This window comes from Oryx dammah, unplaced genomic scaffold, assembly GCF_014754425.2.
Source record: "Oryx dammah isolate SB20612 unplaced genomic scaffold, SCBI_Odam_1.1 HiC_scaffold_26, whole genome shotgun sequence".
In the NCBI taxonomy this organism is placed as follows: domain Eukaryota; kingdom Metazoa; phylum Chordata; class Mammalia; order Artiodactyla; family Bovidae; genus Oryx; species Oryx dammah.
In genome coordinates, this window is record NW_024070210.1 from 78,974,738 (window position 1) to 78,998,426 (window position 23,689).

The following is a 23,689-nucleotide window of genomic DNA, read 5'->3' on the forward strand; positions in this document are numbered from 1 at the left end:
GCTCACATCACTTGCAAGTTTACTGAGCTGAAGATTGATGGTCATTCTAAGGAAAAGCTGGAAGTGGCCCCTAATTCTTGAAGCAGATGTTGCTGCCATCATTGATATGGTTTCTGGTAAGCCCAAGTGTTTTGAGAGCTTCTCTGATTATCCTCCTCTGGGTCATTTTTTACTGTTCATGACATGAAATAGATGGCTGTGAGTGTCATCAAAACAGTGGACAAGAACACAGCTGGAGCTGGCAAGGTCACCAAGTCTTCCCAGAAAGCTCAGAAGACTAAATGAATATTATCCCCAATACCTGCCACCCCAGTCTTAATCAGTGGTGGAAGAATAGTCTCAGAACTGTTTGTCTCAGTTGGCCGTTTACATTCAATAATAAAAGACAGGGTTAATGATAACACTGCATCACAAAACCTTCAGAAGGAAAGGAGAATGTTTTGTGGACCATTTGTTTTGTATGGGCAGTTTAAAGTTATTAGTTTTTAAAATCAGCAATTTTTTATTTGAACATTTTTTAATTTTTATTTTATATTTGAGCATAGCTGATTAATAATGCTGTGTTAGTTTCAGGTGTACAGCAAAGTGATTCAGTTATTCTTATACGTGTATCTATTCTTTTTCAAATTCCTTTTCCCATTGAGATTACTACAGAATATTGAGCAGCGTTCCCTATGCTATACAGTAGGTGCTTGTTGTTTATCTATTTAAATATAGCAGCATGTATGAAAATCAGCACTTTTTAATGGAAACAACTTGACCAGAAGTCTGTCACAGAATTTTGTGTTCCATTAAAACAAACCTTTTATTTAACTTTTGTTTATTTTTGGTCATGCTGGGTCTTTGTTGCAGCTCAAGGAAGAGTTTTCTCTAGTCACAAGGGCTTCTCTAGTTGCACAGAATGGCCTCCAGAGGATGCGGACTCCAGTGTACAGGTTTTGCACTTGGGATCTCAGTTCCCCGATCAGGGATCAACCCTGAGTCCCCTGCACTGGAAGGCAGATTCTTAGCCCCACCAGAGAAGTCCTAAAACAAAGCTTGATGAGAGAGAAAAAGTGCAAAAGATAGGAGACTTGCTCCCTGCCTCTAGAATTGTATTATCTAGAGGGGGAAACAGGGCTAATTTTCATGAAAAGGCAATAAAAAAACACAGAAAAAAAGTCAGAAACAAGTGCAAGCTAATATAAGCAGACCTCATTTAGCTTTCAGTTCAGTTCAATCGCTCAGTCGTGTGCGACTCTTTGCGACCCCATGAATCACAGCACACCAGGCCTCCCTGTCCATCACCAACTCCCAGAGTTCACTCAGACTCACGTCCCTTGAGTCCGTGATGCCATCCAGCCATCTCATCTGCTGTCGTCCCCTTCTCCTCCTGCCCCCAATCCCTCCCAGCATCAGAGTCTTTTCCAATGAGTCAGCTCTTCACATGAGATGGCCAAAGTACTGGAGCTTCAGCTTTAGCATCATTCCTTCCAAAGAAATCCCAGGGCTGATCTCTTTCAGAATGGACTGGTTGGATCTCCTTGCAGTCCAAGGGACTCTCAAGAGCCTTCTCCAACACCACAGTTCAAAAGCATCAATTCTTCGGCGCTCAGCCTTCTTCACAGTCCAACTCTCACATCCATACATGACCACAGGAAAAACCACAGCCTTGACTAGACAGACCTTAGTCGGCAAAGTAATGTCTCTGCTTTTGAATATACTACCTAGATTGGTCATAACTTTTCTTCCAAGGAGTAAGCGTCTTTTAATTTCATGGCTGCAGTTACCATCTGCAGTGATGTTGGAGCCCAAAAAGATAAAGTCTGACACTGTTTCCACTGTTTCCCCATCTATTTCCAATGAAGTGATGGGACCAGATGCCATGATCTTCGTTTTCTGAATGTTAAGCTTTAAGCCAACTTTTTCGCTCTCCTCTTGCACTTTCATCAAGAGGCTTTTTAGCTCCTCTTCACTTTCTGCCATAAGGGTGGTGTCATCTGCATATCTGAGGTTATTGATTTTTCTCCCAGCAATCTTGATTCCAGCTTGTGTTTCTTCCAGTCCAGCGTTTCTCATGATGTACTCTGCATAGAAGTTAAATAAGCAGGGTGACAATATACAGCCTTGATGTACTCCTTTTCCTATTTGGAACCAGTCAGTTGTTCCATGTCCAGTTCTAACTGTTGCTTCCTGACATGCATACAGATTTCTCAAGAGGCAGGTTAGGTGGTCTGGTATTCCCATCTCTTCCAGAATTTTCCACAGTTTATTGTGATCCACACAGTCAAAGGCTTTGGCATAGTCAATAAAGCAGAAATAGATGTTTTTCTGGAACTCTCTTGCTTTTTCCATGATCCAGCGGATGTTGGCAATTTGATCTCTGGTTCCTCTGCCTTTTCTAAAACCAGCTTGAACACCAGGGAGTTCATGGTTCATGTATTGCTGAAGCCTGGCTTGGAGAATTTTGAGCATTACTTTACTAGCATGTGAGATGAGTGCAATTGTGCGGTAGTTTGACCATTCTTTGGCATTGCCTTTCTTTGGGATTGGAATGAAAACTGACCTTTTCCAGACCTGTGGCCACTGCTGAGTTTTCCAAATTTGCTGGCATTTAGCTTTAGTAGTAATGAAATGTTTTCTGAAGTACAAAAACCTATTCACATAACATTTTAATTCATTTCAGTTATCTACTGCCACACAACAAAGTACTCTAAAACTTAGTGGCTAAAACCACAAGCATTGTATTTGCTTGTATTCTGCAACTTGGGCAGAGCTGGGCAGCCTATCTCTGCCCCACACAGAGTCATCCAAAGTATCAACAGCTACAGTAGAGGCTGAAGAAGCCGCTTGCAAAATGACCTTCTTCACATGGCTGGAGAGTTGTTTGTGACTGTTGGCTGGGAGCTCAGTGGGTGCTGTTAGCCAAGCCCTCAGCCAGGGTTCCTCCATGTGGTTAGGTTGGGCTTTACACTTTACACAGCATGGAAGTTCAATGCCACTTCCTGCTGAATGCAAAAGTAGAAGCTATTAAGCTTTCTTAAGGCATACAGTCGGTAAAGAATCTGACTGCAATGCAGGAGACCCAAGTTCAATCTCTGGGTGGAAACAGTCCCTGGAGAAGGGAATGGCAACCCACTCCAGTATTCTTGCCTAGAGAATTCCATGGACAGCGGAGCCTGGCCAGCTACAGTCCATGGGGTCACAAAGAGTAAGACACAACAGAGCGACTAACACACACACACAGAGCGACTAACACACACACACGGCATAAAGAGTCAGACACGATTGAGCAACTAACACACACACACACACAAAAGGCATAGCCCTAGGATGAATTCTAAGGGCCAAAGCAAGCCATAGGCCAGCTCAGATTCAAGAGACATGAACTATCAGTGGTGCAAAACTGAGAGGGAAGATTCATTTGGGGCTACCAAAATGCATCATTAAAAACAAAGCTAGTGGAGGTGATGGAATTCCAGTTGAGCTCTAGATGAGTGATCACACCATCATGATTATCTGGGTAGTGAAGATCTTTTTTGTACAGTTCTTCTGTGTATTCTTGCCATCTCTTCTTAATATCTTCTGCTTCTGTTATGTCCATACCATTTCTATCCTTTATCGAGCCCATCTTTGCATGAAATGTTCCCTTGGTACCTCTAATTTTCTTGAAGAGATCTCTAGTCTTTCCCATTCTGTTGTTTTCCTCTATTTCTTTGCATTGATCACTGAGGAAGGCTTTCTTATCTCTCCTTGCTCTTCTTTGGAACTCTGCATTCAGATGCTTATATCTTTCCTTTTCTCCTTTGCTTTTCGCTTCTCTTCTTTTCACAGCTATTTGTAAGGCCTCCCCAGACAGCCATTTTGCTTTTTTGCATTTCTTTTCCATGGGGATGGTCTTGATCCCTGTCTCTTGTACAATGTCATGAACCTCATTCCATAGTTCATCAGGCACTCTATCTATCAGATCTAGGCCCTTAAATCTATTTCTCACTTCCACTGTATAATCATAAGGGATTTGATTTAGGTCATACCTGAATGGTCTAGCGGTTTTCCCTACTTTCTTCAATTTAAGTCTGAATTTGATAGTAAGGAGTTCATGATCTGAGCCACAGTCAGCTCCTGGTCTTGTTTTTGTTGACTGTATAGAGCTTCTCCATCTTTTGCTGCAGAGAATATAATCAATCTGATTTCGGTGTTGACCATCTGGTGATGTCCATGTGTAGAGCAACTGAACTGAACTGAACTTGAAAAACTGATAGAGGTAATGACAAATATACAGCTATAGAACACTTGGCAAAAAATCGAAAACCAGAAAACCAAAAACCAAACAACTGATCGACCCTTACTTTGGTCAGTCAGTTCAGTAGCTCAGTCTTGTCCGACTCTTTATGACCCCATGGACTGCAGCACGCCAGGCCTCCCTGTCCATCATCAACTCCGGGTGCTTACTCAAACTCATGTCCATCGAGTCAGTGATGCTATCTAACTATCTCATCCTCTGAAGTCCCCTTCTCCTCCTGCCTTCAATCTTTTCCAGCATCAGGGTCTTTTCCAATGACTCAGTTCTTTGCATCAGGTGGCCAAAGTATTGGAGTTTCAGCTTCAGCATCAGTCCTTCCAATGAATATTCAGGACTGATTTCCTTTAGGATGGACTGATTGGATCTCCTTGCAGTCCAAGGGACTCTCAAGAGTCTTTTCCAACACCACAGTTCAAAAGCATCAGTTCTTCTGCGGTCAGCTTTCTTTATAGTCCAACTCTCACATCCATACATGACCACTGGAAAAACCGTAGCCTTGACTAGATGGACCTTTGTTGGGAAAGTAATGTCTCTGCTTTTTAATATGCTGTCTAGGTTGGTCATAACTTTCCTTCCAAGGAGCAAGTGTCTTTTAATTTCATGGCTGCAGTCACCATCTGCAGTGATTTTGGAGCCCAAAAAAGTAAAATCTGCCACTATTTCCACTGTTTCCCCATCTATTTGCCTGAAGTAATGGGACTAGATGCCATGATCTTTGTTTTCTGAATGTTGAGCTTTAAGCCAACTTTTTCATTCTCCTCTTTCACTTTCATCAAGAGGCTTTTTAGTTCTGCTTCACTTTCTGCCATAAGGGTGGTATCATCTGCATATCTGAGGTTATTGATATTTCTCCCGGCCATCTTGATTCCAGCTTGTGCTTCATCCAGCCCAGCATTTCTCATGATGTACTCTGCATAGAAGTTAAATAAGTAGGGTGACAATATACAGCCTTGACATACTCCTTTTCCTATTTGGAACCAGTCTGTTGTTCCATGTCCTGTTCTAACTATTGCTTCCTGACCTGCATATAGGTTTCTCAAGAGGAAGGTCAGGTGGTCTGGTATTTCCATCTCTTTAAGAATTTTCCATAGTTTATTGTGATCCACACAGTCAAAGACTTTGGCATAGTCAGTAAAGCAGAAATAGATATTTTTCTGGAACTCTCTTGCATTTTCAATGACCCAGCAGATGTTGGTAATTTGATCTCTCGTTCTTCTGCCTTTTCTAAAATCAGCTTGAACATCTGGAAGTTCATTGTTCACATATTGTTGAAGCCTGGATTGGAGAATTTTGAGCATTACTTTCCTAGCGTGTGAGATGAGTGCAATTGTGCAGTAGTTTGAGCATTCTTTGGCATTGCCTTTCTTTGGGACTGGAATGAAAACTGACCTTTTCAGTCCTGTGGCCACTGCTGAGTTTTCCAAATGTGCTGGCATATTGAGTGCAGCACTTTCATAGCATCATCTTTTAGGATTTTAAATAACTCACCTGGAATTCCATCACCTCCACTAGCTTTGTTTTTAATGATGCATTTTGGTAGCCCCAAATGAATCTTCCCTCTCAGTTTTGCACCACTGATAGTTCATGTCTCTTGAATCTGAGCTGGCCTATGGCTTGCTTTGGCCCTTAGAATTCATCCTAGGGCTATGCCTTTTGTGTGTGTGTGTGTGTTAGTTGCTCAATCGTGTCTGACTCTTTATGCCGTGTGTGTGTGTTAGTCGCTCTGTGTGTGTGTGTTAGTCGCTCTGTTGTGTCTTACTCTTTGTGACCCCATGGACTGTAGCTGGCCAGGCTCCGCTGTCCATGGAATTCTCTAGGCAAGAATACTGGAGTGGGTTGCCATTCCCTTCTCCAGGGACTGTTTCCACCCAGAGATTGAACTTGGGTCTCCTGCATTGCAGTCAGATTCTTTACCGACTGTATGCCTTAAGAAAGCTTAATAGCTTCTACTTTTGCATTCAGCAGGAAGTGGCATTGAACTTCCATGCTGTGTAAAGTGTAAAGCCCAACCTAACCACATGGAGGAACCCTGGCTGAGGGCTTGGCTAACAGCACCCACTGAGCTCCCAGCCAACAGTCACAAACAACTCTCCAGCCATGTGAAGAAGGTCATTTTGCAAGCGGCTTCTTCAGCCTCTACTGTAGCTGTTGATACTTTGGATGACTCTGTGTGGGGCAGAGATAGGCTGCCCAGCTCTGCCCAAGTTGCAGAATACAAGCAAATACAATGCTTGTGGTTTTAGCCACTAAGTTTTAGAGTACTTTGTTGTGTGGCAGTAGATAACTGAAATGAATTAAAATGTTATGTGAATAGGTTTTTGTACTTCAGAAAACATTTCATTACTACTAAAGCTAAATGCCAGCAAATTTGGAAAACTCAGCAGTGGCCACAGGTCTGGAAAAGGTCAGTTTTCATTCCAATCCCAAAGAAAGGCAATGCCAAAGAATGGTCAAACTACCGCACAATTGCACTCATCTCACATGCTAGTAAAGTAATGCTCAAAATTCTCCAAGCCAGGCTTCAGCAATACATGAACCATGAACTCCCTGGTGTTCAAGCTGGTTTTAGAAAAGGCAGAGGAACCAGAGATCAAATTGCCAACATCCGCTGGATCATGGAAAAAGCAAGAGAGTTCCAGAAAAACATCTATTTCTGCTTTATTGACTATGCCAAAGCCTTTGACTGTGTGGATCACAATAAACTGTGGAAAATTCTGGAAGAGATGGGAATACCAGACCACCTAACCTGCCTCTTGAGAAATCTGTATGCATGTCAGGAAGCAACAGTTAGAACTGGACATGGAACAACTGACTGGTTCCAAATAGGAAAAGGAGTACATCAAGGCTGTATATTGTCACCCTGCTTATTTAACTTCTATGCAGAGTACATCATGAGAAACGCTGGACTGGAAGAAACACAAGCTGGAATCAAGATTGCTGGGAGAAAAATCAATAACCTCAGATATGCAGATGACACCACCCTTATGGCAGAAAGTGAAGAACTAAAGAACCTCTTGATGAAAGTGAAAAAGTTAGCTTAAGACTCAACATTCAGAAAACTAAGATCATGGCATCTGGTCCCATCACTTCATGGGAAATAGATGGGCAACCAGTGGAAACAGTGTCAGACTTTATCTTTTTGGGCTCCAAAATCACTGCAGATGGTGACTGCAGCCATGAAATTAATTTTTCAAAGTAACTTTTAAAAGCTTGTTTACAATGACATCCAACATGTTATTAATATGTCTTAAAGATTTCGACAATAAAGACCATCAGTTATCTTATACAACAAAATCTAGAGACAGGTGGGTCTAACTCTGATGCAGCAACAGCTCAATGACATCATCAAGTATTCAAGGGATTTTCCAGGGGATTTTCTATCTTTCCATACAACCATCTTCAGCACGTTCACTTCTCATCTTTAAAGATTTGTCCCCTAGGGGACTTCGCTGGTGGTCCAATGGCTAAGACTCCTTGCTCCCAAGGCAGAAGGCCAAGGTTCATCCCTGATCAGGGAGCTAGATCCCACATGTCCTGATTAAGAGTTCACATGCTGCAACTAAATACATTTTTTAAAAAAAGATTTGTCCCCTCATTGTCACAAGAGGCTCCTCAATCAATCCCTAAGGAAAGCACAAGATAGAGCTTCCTCTTGAAGCTTTCTCTTTTTATCTGGAAGGAAAGAATCTCCTAGAAGCTGCCTTCCTTCAATTTCTAATTCCAGACCATTCTCAAATTTCACTGGATCAATGATTACAGGGGCTTCCCAGGTGGCGCCAGTGGTAAAGAACTTGCCTGCCAATGCAGGAGACATAAGAGACACCGGTTCGATCCCTGAATTGGGAAGATCCCCTGGAGGAGGATATACCCACACCAATATTCTCGCCTGAAGAATCCCATGGACAGAGGAACCTGGTGGGCTACAGTCCATGGTGTCGCAAAGAGTTGGACACGATTAAAGTAACTTAGCACGCACTGTAATTTGTTGTAGTTCAGTTGCGTCCGACTCTGAGACCCCACGGACTGCCTGCAGCACTCTAGGCTTCCCGGTACATTACAATATTACTTAGCAACAAAAAATCAAACATCACAGAAAACCCACACCGAGGACAGCCAAGACCCTCTGGAGAGTATTTTTTAGAGAATAGCGGATTTAAAGGAGAGAGGGAAAACAGCTCAGGATTTACAGTCACTAACAAAAGCCGGTTATAAGGCTCTGAACTTCAATCTCCTGAAAACAGAATCAGCGCGATCTTGTTAATTTCCCCTTGCGGCTTCTTACCCACTTCAAATATGGCCGCCAAGCGCCAGTTTCCTTTACCTCGTAAGTGTGGTAAACCTCTGACTTCATGCCCATTTCCAAAAGGGCTTCCTCCCGCGAGGCTGCGGTTCTCAGTGCGCAGACGCGAACTTACGTCCTCTTCCCGGCAAGATGGCGCTGGCGTTGATGTGCGGGCGCCGGCATCTTCTGCGCTTACTACGGCCCCAGCGTCAGGTAAGGATAGCCTCGGGCCGAGCGCCAGGATGCCGCACTGTCCCTGTGAGCCGAGCCAGGAGTGGCTTGTGCAGACGGGCATGAGCAGACGCTGACCTGCTCACCCGGACCTCCCTCTCGTGGCCTCGGGTCATATGAGGGCGCGGAAGGGTTACGTCCCAGACACCGCGGGGTCAGCAGCCTCGTATTTCAGTCTGTTCCTGGGACAAGCGTCACCTCTTCTAGAGAAACCTCAGCCTCAACTTCTGGGCCCCAGGGTGGGTCTGCGGTAGCTCAGAAGCAGGACTCACAGCTTGCATGCTTTCAGGCTCGCAGTCTGAGCGTGGGGGGTAGAAGAGTCCTCACCTGTGGAAATTGGCTGCCTGTCTCTTGAGGGGAGGTGTGAGCATAATCAGCGATTTTACCTGATAAAAGGACTCCATCTCCCTTTTACCCACTCAGTTCCACAGCGTCGCAGGGCCCTGCCAGTGGCCCCGCCAGTGGCCCCGGAAACCGCTGACAGCTGGGCTCGGGTTCCCAGCCGACCGGTGCCGCGGGCACCCGCGCTATGTCCTGCTCATGGCCCCAGGCCCCCGCGGCCTCAGGACCTCGGCCGTCTCTCTTGGAGAAGCCCAGGTAAGAGACATTTCGTCCCTGAAATGTTAGGAATGGTGCTTCTTGCAGATTTTATTTTGATTTTGATTTGACTGGGAGGAGGGGAATACGGAGCTGTGTTCTTGTCCACACACTACCCAACTCTCCAAATGATAGCATCTCTGCTTGGGATAGATATTCACATCAGTGGTAGAATTATTGAGAGCACAGGAAGAAAAGTTTATGTTGTAAACAAGGCTTTGTTGGCCAGAATGGTGGCAAGCCACTGATGGTGAAATAAGATGCAATTCTGTTTATATATTGGAAAAATTATAATTTGCATGTCAAATGTGGATAAAGAATGTCACCTGCCATATCAGTAAACAAAGGATGTTGAGGCCAGTGGTCCCAGTGGCCACCCCCCAACAGGTGCCCCCTGAGGGAATTGAGGATGGAGAAACAGAATCCTAGCAGTAGCTAGTTAGGGTACATGTCAAAGGAATGATTTCAGTATGCCCAAACTCTTGCATCTTTCCATAAGTAGAAAAACACTAAATTCATTAACTTGAGACTTCTGGTTTTTATTAGCAGTAATTTTTTGGTGTTGTAATTATCTGGTTGGGCTGGGGGTGAGGGGCGTTGTTTGGCAAACTCCTGTATATCCTGGCTCCTCCCTTACCTCTTCTGAACCGTTCCTCAGAGCTGAGAGGCTTAAGACCCGAGTAATAATAATAAGTATTAGTCGCTCAGTCAGCTCTTTGCAACTTCATGGACTGTAGCCCGCCAGGCTCCTCTGTGCATAGAATTCTCCAGGCAAGAGTACTGGAGTGGATAGCCATTCCCTTCTCCAGGGAATCTTCCCCGCCCAGGGATCAAACCCTGGTCTCCTGCTTTGCAGGGTGATTCTTTACCATCTGAGCCACCAGGGAAGCCCCTCAGTAATGCCCCAAATAAAACACGATTCTCAACTTTTAGGTCTTGTTTTTTTTTTCCAGTGGGCAGTTTGGGCTACCAGTGAAGGGGCCCAGAGTAGCGTTTTCCCCTTCCCCTGAACTGGGGCCTTGGTACAAGCAGGGGCCTCTTGTGCCTATCTGCCTCCTCAGAGAGTCCAGACAAGAGTGGGTGAGTCTCTCCTGGTTCTCGGATCTCCCAATTACTGGTTGATAATCCTTGGTGATTGCAGCCATGAGATTAAAAGACGCTTACTCCTTGGAAGAAAAGTTGTGACCAACCTAGATAGTATATTCAAAAGCAGAGACATTACTTTGCCGACTAAGGACTGTCTAGTGAAGGCTATGGTTTTTCCTGTGGTCATGTATGGATGTGAGAGTTGGACTGTGAAGAAGGCTGAGTGCTGAAGAATTGATGCTTTTGAACTGTGGTGTTGGAGAAGACTCTTGAGAGTCCCTTGGACCGCAAGGAGATCCAACCAGTCCATTCTGAAGGAGATCAGCCCTGGGATTTCTTTGGAAGGAATGATGCTAAAGCTGAAACTCCAGTACTTTGGCCACCTCATGCAAAGAGTTGACTCATTGAAAAAGACTCTGATGCTGGGAGGGATTGAGGGCAGGAGGAGAAGGGGATGACAGAGGATGAGATGGCTGGATGGCATCACGGACTCGATGGACATGAGTTTGGGTGAACTCCGGGAGTTGGTGATGGACAGGGAGGCCTGGCATGCTGTGATTCATGGGGTCGCGAAGAGTCGGACACGACTGAGCGACTGAACTGAACAGATACCTGGCTCCCCATTTGAAATATACTAGGATTTGCTCAGTTGAGAGACTCTGAGCCATCTGAACTGGATGATTAGATGAGAAGCTGGTCTAACATTTTTTCAAGAAGCCAGCTGGATTTCTGTACTTACACTTACAAGTATGTACTTAATTGGGAATTAAAGAAAATCTTGCCCTGAAAATGGCCAGTGTGGGGCTTTTTTATTTTGTATGCAGTAAGAGAAAGCCAGCTTGATAAAACATCTTTTCAGAATTCTGACCTTACAAGGAAACAAAACCCCTTCTAGAAGGAACTTCCATTTTCTGTGTCTTTGAGATGTAAATGTCCTACCTGATCTTAGGCGCCTCATTGTGTGTGTGTTTTGAGAAGCTGGTTTCTGCTATCCAGAAAGTACACGTATGGTGTACATATAGCAGCCAATCAAATAGACTGAGCTTCTGGGCAGTCTTTTGTCTGACCATGCCAATTCTTATCAGTGGTAGAATTCTCAGGGACTTCAGTCATCTTAATCTTGGTTGCAGCAGCCTATACAATAACAATCTTTACTTTCTTACACTGTTTTGAGTAAACTTTATAGATCTTCTGAAGGCTCCATCCTTTGCACTTTCTTGTAGGGGTACCTCTTTTGTCCTACTGATTTGAGTTATAATTAAAATGCCACCTGTCAATAACCACTGATCCTTTAAACTGGAAAAATGTCTTAATAGATACATTTTTACAGAGCTCTCATTATATACAGCTGTTTTATTGATACCTATGGGGAAAAAAAGCAGAAGGTGACTACACACACACTCACACAGTAATTAACCTAAGAATTCTGTTAGTTTTTTTTTGGTTTTTTTTTTTAAGGTTTGGGAAACCTTATTTGTGGTTTCTGTTTCCCTTCAGTGAGTGGGTCTTACAGATGCTAATAAAAACATGAAGATAATTAACGTTGATTAGGCTGATTAACGGAGGTTTAAGAAATGAAGAGAAAGTCTAGAAACTTCTTCCCATGAAAGTGGAAATGTTAAAGAACTCGTGTCCCAAATGGATAAAGAAATCTTTAAGTGGTTATATTAAGAAATAAGAAATATAAAACAGATGCTAATAAGATTAAAACAAAAGGTTTCAACACATTACCTTAGGTTTGATGGACCAACATTATTGGTCCCCAGTATTAGATTTTCTTCCCCCTAAAGGCTAGAAGAAACTTACACAGAGATATCTGACTAACAGTTGCTTGGGACAGCAATTAGGGCAATTGATTAAGTTTTTAAAAATTGATAAAAGAGCCTGAGTCCCTTGGCTCAACCTCTCACTGGGAACCCAGAGCCTTTTATACAAAAATAGATCAAATTATTTGATTAAAAAGGAAGTTTCTGGACTCCTTCTAAGACTAAGACTTGATGTGATCCTGACAGAGACTAAAGTTAAAGTTATAGAAGTTGATAGAAATGAGATAAAAATTTATCAAAACTGGTATATTTAAATGGGCTTTATGTAAGATGATTATATCTCTTTTGCCTTATTGTGGGATAGACATCACGTCTCACTCCCCGGCCTGTTGTTATTATAAGACAGGGCATATAAATCTGCTCCTCAGACTGTAGTAATTAAGCATACCAAAGGAAACCAGCACGGTTACCAGAGCACACAACATGACGTAAGAGCTGGGAGCTCATGCTCCAGGGCTAGCAAAGATAGTAATAGAGATTTGCTCTGGGTCTAACTGCTGCACTCAGAAAGAGGGCCTTTGTTGAATACCTTATAAAAACTTTTGAAGACATAGTAAATTGAACCCTAAAGTTCTATAATATAGAAATCTTGATTTTCAGTTTAGTTAGAAGTCAGTGATTAAAAAAGAAAACAAAATTTAGTTCGGCAAATCAGTCTTAGTATCACTTAGGCAATTGACCAGTTCTTTGGGAAATTAAAAGCAACTATTTTTGTCTTGAAAATCTCTACAAATCAGAAACGTAAATATAGCCCCTAAACTAGTAAGTTTATTAATACTTGCTTCATAACTTTTTTGTTGTTGTTGGTTGCTAAGTTGTGTCCAGCTCTTTGTGACCCCATGGATTGTAGTCCACTCAGGCTTCTCTGTCCTTGAGATTTCTCAGGCAAGAATACTGGAGTGGGTTGCCATTTCCTTTTCCACATAACTAAGTATTTTAATGAAACTATGAGATCTCTAGTATTGTCTGTTTGTATGTCTGTATATATATTATACATATAAGATGTCACTACTCTGATATACTTTCAAAATTAAATTTATAAAAGGCCTTTATTTAATTGACGTTAAAGTAAGTGCTTACAAATTAACTCTTTCTAAATATAAAGGAAACTGGCCAGAATGAATTTCAGGTTCATGTGGTCTAGAAAATAGTAAATTAATACCTGGTGTTAAAGAAGTCAGTAAGTTCATATTCTTTGGCACAGTTTTCAGCAAGAAAAAATAATAACTTGGTGTTATTTTCATAAGTTAGGAAATCTACAACCCACCTGATGCGGCAGAATAGATGAGTTGTCAACTGAGGGGGAAAAAAGCACAACATAAAGGTTGAGAGTTGTGTCTTATTTGGGCCATTCAGTTCAATTCAGTCACTCAGTCGTGTTCGACTCTTTGTGACCCCAATGAACTGCAGCACACCAGGCTTCCCTGTACATCACCAACTCTGGGAGCTTACTCAAATTCATATCCATCAAGTCAGTGATGCTATCCAGCTATCTCATCCACTGTCGGCCTCTTCTCCTCCTGCCTTCAATCTTTCACAGCATCAGGGTCTTTTCAAATGAGTCAGCTCTTCGCATCAGGTGGCCAAAGAATTGGAGTTTCAGCTTCAGCATCAGTCCTTCCAGTGAATATTCAGGACTGATTTCCTTTAGGATGGACTGGTTGGATCTCCTTGCAGTCCAAGAGGCTCTCAGGAGTCTTCACCAACACCACAGTTCAAAGGCATCATTCTTTGGCACTCATCTTTCTTTATAGTCCAACTCTCACATCCGTACATGACTACTGGAAAAACCATAGCTTTGACTAGACGGACTTTTGTTGGCAAAGTAATGTCTCTGCTTTTAATATGCTGTCTAGGTTGGAGCTTTTCTTCCAAGGAGCAAGCGTCTTTTAATTTCACGGCTGCAGTTACCATCTGCAGTGATCTCGGAACCCCCCAAAATAAAGTCTCTCACTGTTTCCATTGTTTCCCCATCTATTTGCCTGAAGTGATAGGACCAGATGCCATGATCTTAGTTTTCTGAATGTTGAGCTTTAAGCCAACTTTTTCACTCTCCTCTTTCACTTTCATCAAGAGGCTCTTTAGTTCTTCACTTTTTGCCATCAGGGTGGTGTCATCTGCATATCTGAGGTTATTGACATTTCTCCTGGCAATCTTGATTCCAGCTTGTGCTTCATCCAGCCCGGCATTTCTCATGATGTACTCTGCATAGAAGATAAATAAGCAGGGTGACAATATACAGCCTTGACATACTCCTTTCCCAATTTGGAACCAGTCTGTTGTTCCATGTCCAGTTCTAACTTGCTTCTTGACCTGCATACAGATTTCTCATTAGGCAGGTAAGGTTGTCTGGTATTTCCATCTCTTTAAGAATTTTCCACAGTTTTTTGTGATCCACACAGTCAAAGGCTTTGGTGTAGTCAATAAAGCAGAAGTAGATGTTTTTCTGGAACTCTCTTGCTTTTTCGATGACCCAGCGGATATTGGCAATCTGATCTCTGGTTCCTCTGCCTTTTCTAAGTCTAGCTTGAACATCTGGAAGTTCACAGTTCCTGTATTGTTGAAGGCTGGCTTGTAGAATTGGGGGCATTACTGAGGACTTAACTAGGATGCAGGCTCTCGGCTCTGAGGGATTGTTCCAAAGAGGTGAGGGAGGAGCCAAAGTATATAGGAGTTTTGCAAAACAAACAAAAAGGTGGTTGAAACATCAAAGGATTACTGTTAAAGAAAAACCAAGTGTCTCAAGTTAATGAGTTTAGCACTTTTCTGTGTAAGGAAAGATACAGGAGTCTTCTGTTCAGGTGCTCAGTGGCGTCCACCTCTTTGTGACCCCATGAACTGCACCACGCCAGGCTTCCCTGTCCTTCACTATCTACTGGAGTTTGCTCAGACTCATATCCATTGAGTCGATGATGCCATCCAACCATTTTATTGTTTGTCACCCCTTTTCCTCTTGCCCTCAGTCTTTCCCAGCATCAGGGTCTTTTCCAGTGAGTTGACTTTTCACATCAGATGGCCAAAATATCGGAACTTCAGCATCAGTGCTTCTGATGAATATTCAGTGTTGATGTCCTTTAGAATTGACTCCTTTGATCTCCTTGCTATCCAAGGAACTCTCAAGTGTCTTCTCTAGCACCACCGTTCGAAAGCATCAATTCTTCGGCGCTCAGCCTTCTTTATGATCCAACTCTCTCATCTGTACATGACTACTGCAAAAACCATAGCTTTGACTATATGGACCTTTGTTGGCAAAGGGGTGTCTCTGCCTTTTTTTTTTTTCTGCTTTTTAATACGTTGTTAGATTTGTCATAGTTTTTCTTCCAAGGAGCAAGCGTCTTTTAATTTAATGGCTGCTGCCACTGTCCACAGTGGTTTTGGAGCCTAAGAAAATAAAGTCTGTCACTGTTTCCATTGTTTCCCCATCTCTTTGCTATGAAGTAGTGGAACTGGATGCCATGATCTTAGTTTTTTTGAATGTTGAGTTTTGAGCCAGCTTTTTCACTCTCCTCTTCAACCTGTATCAAGAGGCTCTTTAGTTCCTCTTCACTTTCTGCCATTAGAGTAGAGTCATCTGCATATCTGAGGTTATTGATATTTCTCCCTGCAGTCTTGATTCCAGCTTGAGCTTCATCCATTTCGGCATTTCACATGATGTATTCTGCGTAGAAGTTAAATAAGCAGGGTGACAATATACAGCCTTGACGTACTCCTTTCCCAGTTTGGAACCAGTCTGTTGTTCCATGTCCCGTTCTAACTATTGCTTCCTGACTTGTATACAGGTTTCTCCTTTCTTACAGGAGGCAGCTAAGATGTTCTGGTATTCCTATCTCTTTAAGAATTTTCTGCAGTTAACATAGTGAAGCAGAAGTAGATGTTTCTCTGGAATTCCCTTGCTTTTTCTGTGATTCAGCATATGTTGGCAATTTGACATCTGGTTCCTCTGCCTTTTCTAAATCCAGCTTGTTGCCTTGCTAGCATGTGAAATAGGTGCAGTTGTGCAGTTTGAACATTCGTTGGCATTGCCCTTCTTTGGGATTGGAATAAAAACTGACCTTTTCCAGTCCTGTGGCCAGTGCTGAGTTTTTCCAAATTTGCTGGCATATTGAGTGCAGTACTTTCACATCATCTTTTCAGTTCAGTTCAGTTCAGTCGCTCGGTCATGTCCAACTCTTTGTGACCATCTTTTAGGATTTGAAATAACTCAGATGGAATTCTATCCCTTCCACTAGCTTTGTTTGAAGTAATTGACTTCAAACTCCAGGATGTCTGGCTCTAGATGAATGATCACACCATCGTGGCTATCCAGGTTCATCAAACTTAACTGCAAATGCAATAAAAGAGCCCCATATTGGCCATTTTCAGGGCAAGATTTCCTTTAGTTCCCAATTAAGTGAGTACTTGTAAGTTTTGTACATACATAGACTTGGCTAGAGTGTTAGTTGGAGGCAGATGTTAGGCCAGCCTCTCATCTAATAACCCAGTTTAGACTGCTCAGTGTCTCTACTTAGCAACTCCCCATCTTTCATCTGGGCTCCCCTAGTATCTTTCAGCTGGGCAGCCAGGTACCAGTTAGACACTGCCAAATAAAACTCAGAATCATCAGCCAATAGTCAGGAGATCCAAGAATCCCCCTAATTTGTCTGGACTCTCCAAGGAGGCAGACAGCCCCAAGAGGCCTCTGCTAATACGAGGCCCTAAGTCCTCATAGAGTTCAGGTGAAGGAGAAAGGTATACTCTGGATCCTTTTGTAGTTACCAAAATTGTTAACTGTAAAAAGTTTACAACCCGAAAGTTGAAGATTATGTTTTATTCAGTGAACTTGCTAAGGACTTAAGCCTGGAAGAGTGCCTCTCAGATAAGCTCTGAGGGACTGTTCCAAAGAGGTAAGGGAGGAGCCAGGATATATGGAAGTTTGGGGAGGTGGCGGGGAACAGGTAGTCAGAATATCAAAAGATTTTTAAAAAAATAGTATTAAAGAAAAACTAGATATCTCAAGTTGATGAGTTTAGCAATTTTCTGTGTATAGACTGCTGTAAGAGTCTGGGCTTGTTGAGATCATTCCTTTGATAAGCACCTTAAGTATAAGTAAGTAAGAAAGTAAGTGAAGTCGCTCAGTCGTGTCTGACTCTTTGCGACCCCATGGACTGTAGCCACCAGGCTCCTCTGTCCGTAGGATTTTCCAGGCAATAGTACTGGAGTGGATTTCCATTTCCTTCTCCAGCGGATCTTCCCGACCCAGGGATCGAACCCGGGTCTCCCGCATTGTAGACAGACGCTTTACAGTCTGAGCCACCAGTATATAGCACCAATGTTCTGTTTTTCTCCACCCTGAATCCCCTCGGGGTATACAGTTGAGGGTGGCTGATGGCTGCCGCATCCATTTTTACTCATATGGCAGGCAGCATTTTTCTCCCACATAGCGGCCTTTCACAGGCAATCTAGAGAATTTTAGATTATCAGCAGGGCCTGATCCAAAAGTAGCAGGCTGATCAGCAGAATCTTTGCCAGATCTACACATCAGCCTTCCTAGTGCCATGGGACAAAACTAGTCATAATGCCTCCCAACTTTTGGTCAAATTTATGACCTGAAAAGAGAAAAAATTTATGACCAAAGAATGTCACCTGCCACGTCAGCAAACAAAGTATGTTGGGGCCACCAGCCACTGCATCTCCCCTATAGTGCATCCTGAGGGGATGCAGGACGAAGCAGCAGGATACTGGCCCTACTGGCCCTAGGGAGTTAAGGTGTATATCAAAGGAATGATTTCAATAAACCCATGCATAGAAAAAGCTTTCCGTGCATAGAAAAGCACTAAATTCATTAACTTGAGACACCTACCTGGTTTTTCTTTAATTAGCAGTAATCTTTTGGTGTTTGACTACCTGGTTTTTTGGGGTGGGTTGTTTGTTTTGCAAAAATTCTTTCATATCCTGGCTTCTTCCTCAGAGCTGAGAGGCTGTGTCCTGGGCTCAAGTCCTCAGTAATGTCCCAGATAAAACACAATTCTCAACTTTGAAGTTGTGCATTTTTTCAGTTGACACAATTACAACTTGCATGTCCCTGATTTAAGGCTGAGCGCTGAAGAATTGATGCTTTTGAACTGTGGTGTTGGAGAAGACTCTTGAAAGAGTCCCTTGGACTGCAAAGAGATCCAACCACTCCATCCTGAAGGAGATCAGCCCTGGGATTTCTTTGGAGGATGATGCTAAAGCTGAAACTCCAGTACTTTGGCCACCTCATGCGAAGAGTTGACTCATTAGAAAAGACTTTGATGCTGGGAGGGATTGGGGGCAGGAGAAGGGGATGACAGAGGATGAGATGGCTGGATGGCATCACTGACTCAATGGATATGAGTCTGAGTGAACTCCGGGAGTTGGTGATGGACAGGGAGGCCTGGCATGCTGCGATTCATGGGGTCACAAAGAGTCGGACACGACTGAGCGGCTGAACTGAACTGAATATTTCTCAGCACCAAGTAGATATCATCTTAAAAACTGAGTTGTTTAAAGAAAAATTATAATAGCTTAAGTGTATGCAAAGTCGTGCCAGTGATACTCATGCAACCGAAATTTGGAAAATACTAATATAAGAAATAACTTCCCTAACACGAAGGAGAGTCATGAAGTCTTATTCTGAGTAACTTATCTTCCTGCTTAGAGGGGAAAATAAAATATCCTTTTTTAAAATAAACCTTTACAAAGTAATGTTTTTTGAAAAACTGACAAATACCATAAGCATCATAAAACCCAGAAAAATAATAAATTTTTTAATTGACTTCCTGACATTAAATGTCCTTTTTAAGCTTTGAATTCTTCGGACAGTATAGGCTACCATGGGAGAACAAGAAATAGGGAGTCCAGAGAGCACCCCAGTGTTGGTTATTGTAAGAGGGACCTCGTTTTCTATGTGTCTGCCCCCTTCTGAATATAATGTGCTTAGTCGCTCAACCATATCTGACTCTTTGTGACCCTTTGGACGGTAACATACCAAGCTCCTCTGTCCATGGGATTTTTCAGACAAGAATACTAGTGTGGGTTGCCATTTCCTCCTCTAGGGACCGAATATAATACATGACTTTTTTCCCCCACAGGTTCCGGCCCCTCCAGTCATTCCTGCAACTCCCCCACCCACAGCAGTACCTGAAGTGGCTTCTGGAGAGGCCGCAGATATCATCCAAGCTGCTGCAGAGCAGAGCTTTGCTGAACTTGGGCTGGGGTCCTACACCCCAGTGGGACTGATCCAGAACTTACTTGAATTTATGCATGTTAACCTAGGCCTACCATGGTGGGGAGCCATTGCTGCATGTAAGGGGAACATATCTGTACAAGGGTAGAGGAAATGGGGGTTTGGGGTAGAACTTTAAAGATAGCAGCTCTGCGTGGTAGAGGAAATAGTTGCAGAAGTTTATAGCTGAGAAAAGCCGATGATGCAAATGAGTGATAGAGATTCATAACACTTAGATGCACTCCACTGTATTTCTTGAGGGGCATTTTAAAACCATTAGACCATCTAGGATTTAAGAAGTATAAGTTTTTGAATGTGAGGGTAGGGTTTAGGTATGGGGACCTCCGTAAAAGTGATGAAGCCTGATTCAGGAGAGCAGAAGGTCAGGTCAGATGGGAAGACACTCACATCGCTCCTCTTATAAGGTTAAAACTGCTTTAAATTCTGTTTCTCCCCATACGTTGCTCCAGTGATCCTCCTCCTCTTCCCCGTGTCTTCAGCTTCTCCATCTTCATTGCCTACTCTGAACATATAGGTGTGTGCAAGCATACCATGTGTTTCTTGGTAAATTCCTTCCCCTCATTGTCAATTCACTTTTAACTACTACCCTTTCTCCTTCTCTTCATAGCTATCATTTAAAAGAGTATTCTACACCCAGTAGGCTTTTCTCTCTTTCTGTTTTGTGACCCTCAGCAGTCTGACTTACACCACCTCGTTCTAACTGCCAGTGATATCATTTCTTAGTCCACTTTTCATACTTGCCCTTTCTGCATGAGACACGGTAGAGTGTGGAACCTGCCCCTTGGCTTTTGCAACTTTCTCTCCATACCCTCCCATCTCCATTGCTCAGCCCTCTACCTGCCCCTTCAGTGCTGCAGTTCCCGGTTTTGTCCTTAGCTCCCTTCTCCGTCCACTTCACACCATTTATCATTATGGTGATAAAGCCTAAATGTGTTATCTCCCCCTCATCTCTTCTCAGCCCAGGCCCACTTGCTTATCACAGATACCATCAACTAAATATTTGTTGAAATGATCAGGAAATGTGAAATGTAAGAAAAGAAACAGGAAGGAGTTAAAGCAGTAGGCCGCCAGATTACCTCCTATTCCAGACATTTCTAGGACAGCATTTTCCAGACTTCATTCCTGGGAGCCCCAGAGTTCTGTGAAAGTGCTTCTGAGCAAAGCAAATGCCAGAGACTGAACAGTCTTAACAGTCAGACAGCCTCCTCACCCAGGGCAGCTTGGTTTTATTTGTTATGTATGTTGTGGTTACACTTAGAATTGAGGAAAAAAGGAGTCCATTAATCATAGAAAAGTTTGGAAACCATTGATCTATAAAAGTAGCTTCGGTCACCTTTTTGAGGAAATAAGATTGCTAGTCATTTGTTTGGAGAAGTTAATACCAGACTTTTGATGTCAAAGCAGAGGACTGAGCCTCAAAGGAACTGAGTCACACCGCGCCCTTTGGGGCCTGTGGGCATGAGCCACAGGGTGGGAAGGTCCGGGCAAGAGACCCTCTCAGGGAGACCTAGAAACGTTTAACCATCTAGCTATAGAACGGCTTGATGGAGAACGCAGAATGTCACTCCACTCCTAGTTTGTGTTTCCAGGCACAGTCCTTGCCCGCTGCCTGGTGTTTCCTCTCATCGTGAAGGGCCAGCGAGAGGCGGCCAAGATTCACAATCACTTGCCAGAGATTCAGAAGTTTTCCGCTCGAATCAGAGAGGCCAAGTTGACAGGAAACCACACAGAATGTGAGTCAGTTGCAGAATGAACATGGGAGAGGACCTGTTTTCCCTACATACAGCTGGGGGCGGGGAGGGGGCAGTGGGTAGGAGGGGGAACAACTCAAATTGGGAGTTACTACTTGGGCAAGTTCTAAGATATACCTGCTTCTTGGGCCTAATGCTTCCAGTGCCTGGCCAGGGTCAGTTAGATTTGACTCATGGGCCAGGTTATGAGGATGGTCACCTCCACCAACCTAGCTGTTAGCCCAACCATTACCTTCTACTCCCTTCCCAGTTTACAGGGCCTCCTCGGAGATGACATTCTACCAGAAAAAGCATGATATTAAACTCTTTAGACCTCTCATTCTACCACTGACTCAGGTGAGCAAAAAACATTTCCCCTCTAACTTCAGAAACAATCAGATTAAGAGAAACAACAACAAAAATTAAAAATCAGATTATCTCCTCTGTGTTTCCCATACCCTAGACCCTAAAAGCAGGTTGGTGGTGATACTATGCTACATAAACCCGTTATGGGTTTCAATAATGGAGTAATTAAAATGTCCCCTCTGTTAAAGGGTCCTGACACTGTTTATCCTGTGTCACAGGCCCCGATCTTCATCTCCTTCTTCATTGCCTTGAGAGAAATGGCCAACCTTCCCGTGCCCAGCCTGCAGACAGGTGGTCTCTGGTGGTTCCAGGATCTCACACTATCTGACCCCATCTACGTATTACCTCTGGTGGTCACAGCTACAATGTGGGGTGTCCTTGAGGTAAGCCCGGGTTCACCAAGTGCCTGTCCTGCAGAGTGGGGAGTGAAAGGAAAGCAGTTGTATAGAATGGTCATTCTTCACTCCCTGGAGAGACAGAACTGATGGGTAAGAGATCTGAGCCAGGATCAACGACACGCATTTGCTTGTCAAATGCATGTTCTTCCCTTGCTTTTTCTTTTTTTCCCCAGTTAGGTGCTGAAACTGGCATGCAAAGTTCTGACCTTCAGTGGATGAGAAATTTTATCAGACTAATGCCCCTGGCAGTCTTGCCCATAACTATCCATTTCCCCACGGTAGGTGGTGGCTTAGGGGCTGGCTCCAAGTCTCCTGGCAAGCTGCCCAGAGACGCAGCTTCTGAGTGCCTTCTCTTCTCATCCAGGCAGTGTTCATGTACTGGCTCTCCTCCAACATGTTTTCCCTGGGCCAGGTGGCCTGTCTCCGTATTCCTGCTGTACGAACTGTACTGAAAATTCCCCAACGTGTTGTGCACGACCCAGACAAGTTACCTCCACGAGAAGGCTTCATAAAGAGCTTCAAACAAGGTAAGGGCCCGTCCTCTGTGACAAGGACAGAGGGAACGTGGTCTCAAAATGGGTGCAGGACCAATGGTCTTCCTCCCCTTTACACAGGCTGGAAGAATGCCGAAATGGCCCATCAGCTGCAGGAGCGGGAACGACGTATGCAGAACCACTTGGAGCTTGCTGCCAGGGGTAAATAACCCTTGCGGGCTAAATTCTGTCATTTGTTTCTTCCCTTTCTTCGTTCATTGGGATTCGTTTTCTCTTCTTCCCCAGGTCCGTTACGACAGACGTTTGCCCACAACCCTCTGCTGCAGCACGGAAAGAATGACCCTCCCAACACCCCCAGCAGCAGCAGCAGCAGCAGCAACAAAGCAAAGTCAAAGCAGCCCTGGCGTGACACGCTTGGCTGACCTCTGCTGCCTGCTCACACTGGCAGGAACTCTGTCTCTTCAGAGACTCCGCCTTCGAACACGATTTCATGCTGGGTCTTTGCACCAGACCTAGAAACTGTGGGACATGTTGATGTTCATTTTAAAATTGGATTCCACTACAGACTCTTCCACCTAAGTGTGAAAGAACCCTGGGAGCCAGGTGGTCTTCCCATCCGCAGAGTTAGTAAACCTCTGTGCTATACACTGCTTCCTAACACTTACTAAAAAGGGACATGGATTGTATGCTTCAGAAAGAATAGCTTGGGTGATGATTGCTCTTGCTGGCCCGTGGTCTTAGGAGGTATCTCAGTGTTGTAACCTGGCATTAAGGGCTAGATGTTGTTGCCATGCCCATATTTGCCTTGTAGTCAGAGGTGTGTGCCTGATAAGTGGCGAATGTATGTGGAGGAACCACATTCACTTATCCCAAGATTACTTATAAAATATCCTTCAAGAAGTAGATGTGCTCAAGTTCTTAGTGATGAGAGGAACAGAAGTTGATACAGCTTCTGTCAAATAACCTAGCATTTTGCTACAGCAGCATAGGTTTTCTCTTGTGTAGAGGCTGGTTGCATCAGCCTTCAGCAGCTGGCTTAAGAGGGAAGAAGTGCTCAGATTCTTTCTAACATAAGATTGTTTTTAGTCTTCCTGCCTGGCTCATGGAAACTATCCGTAAGACATTATATAAAAATGATGAAGCCACGCAGA

The 23,689-nt window shown here is 43.6% G+C and overlaps 1 protein-coding gene across 2 annotated transcripts; it reads left to right on the plus strand.

Annotated features, from left to right (window-relative positions):
* Positions 1-8,689: 8,689 nt before the first annotated feature.
* Positions 8,690-23,689, plus strand: OXA1L (OXA1L mitochondrial inner membrane protein). 2 transcript variants are annotated; one of them, XM_040227205.1, is made up of 10 exons: positions 8,696-8,777; positions 9,219-9,392; positions 19,396-19,609; positions 21,140-21,283; positions 21,552-21,637; positions 21,865-22,029; positions 22,218-22,322; positions 22,409-22,571; positions 22,659-22,739; positions 22,824-23,689. In XM_040227205.1, the coding sequence occupies exons 1-10, from the start codon at positions 8,715-8,717 to the stop codon at positions 22,958-22,960; spliced, it is 1,332 nt and encodes a 443-aa protein (XP_040083139.1). In that variant the 5' UTR covers positions 8,696-8,714; the 3' UTR covers positions 22,961-23,689. The 2 variants fall into 2 exon arrangements, with proteins under 2 accessions (XP_040083140.1, XP_040083139.1); XM_040227206.1 differs by lacking the exon at positions 22,659-22,739 and having other exon boundaries at positions 8,690-8,777; positions 22,824-23,441.

What these genes read in the sequence shown, in the direction of transcription:
- OXA1L (XM_040227205.1), top strand. Translation starts at nt 8,715, where the DNA reads ATGGCGCTGGCGTTGATGTGCGGGCGCCGGCATCTTCTGCGCTTACTA. An exon ending in GACAGGAAACCACACAGAAT is followed by an intron (nt 21,284 to 21,551) that starts GTGAGTCAGTTG and finishes CTCCCTTCCCAG; the next exon opens with TTTACAGGGCCTCCTCGGAG. An exon ending in CTTGGAGCTTGCTGCCAGGG is followed by an intron (nt 22,740 to 22,823) that starts GTAAATAACCCT and finishes CTTCTTCCCCAG; the next exon opens with GTCCGTTACGACAGACGTTT.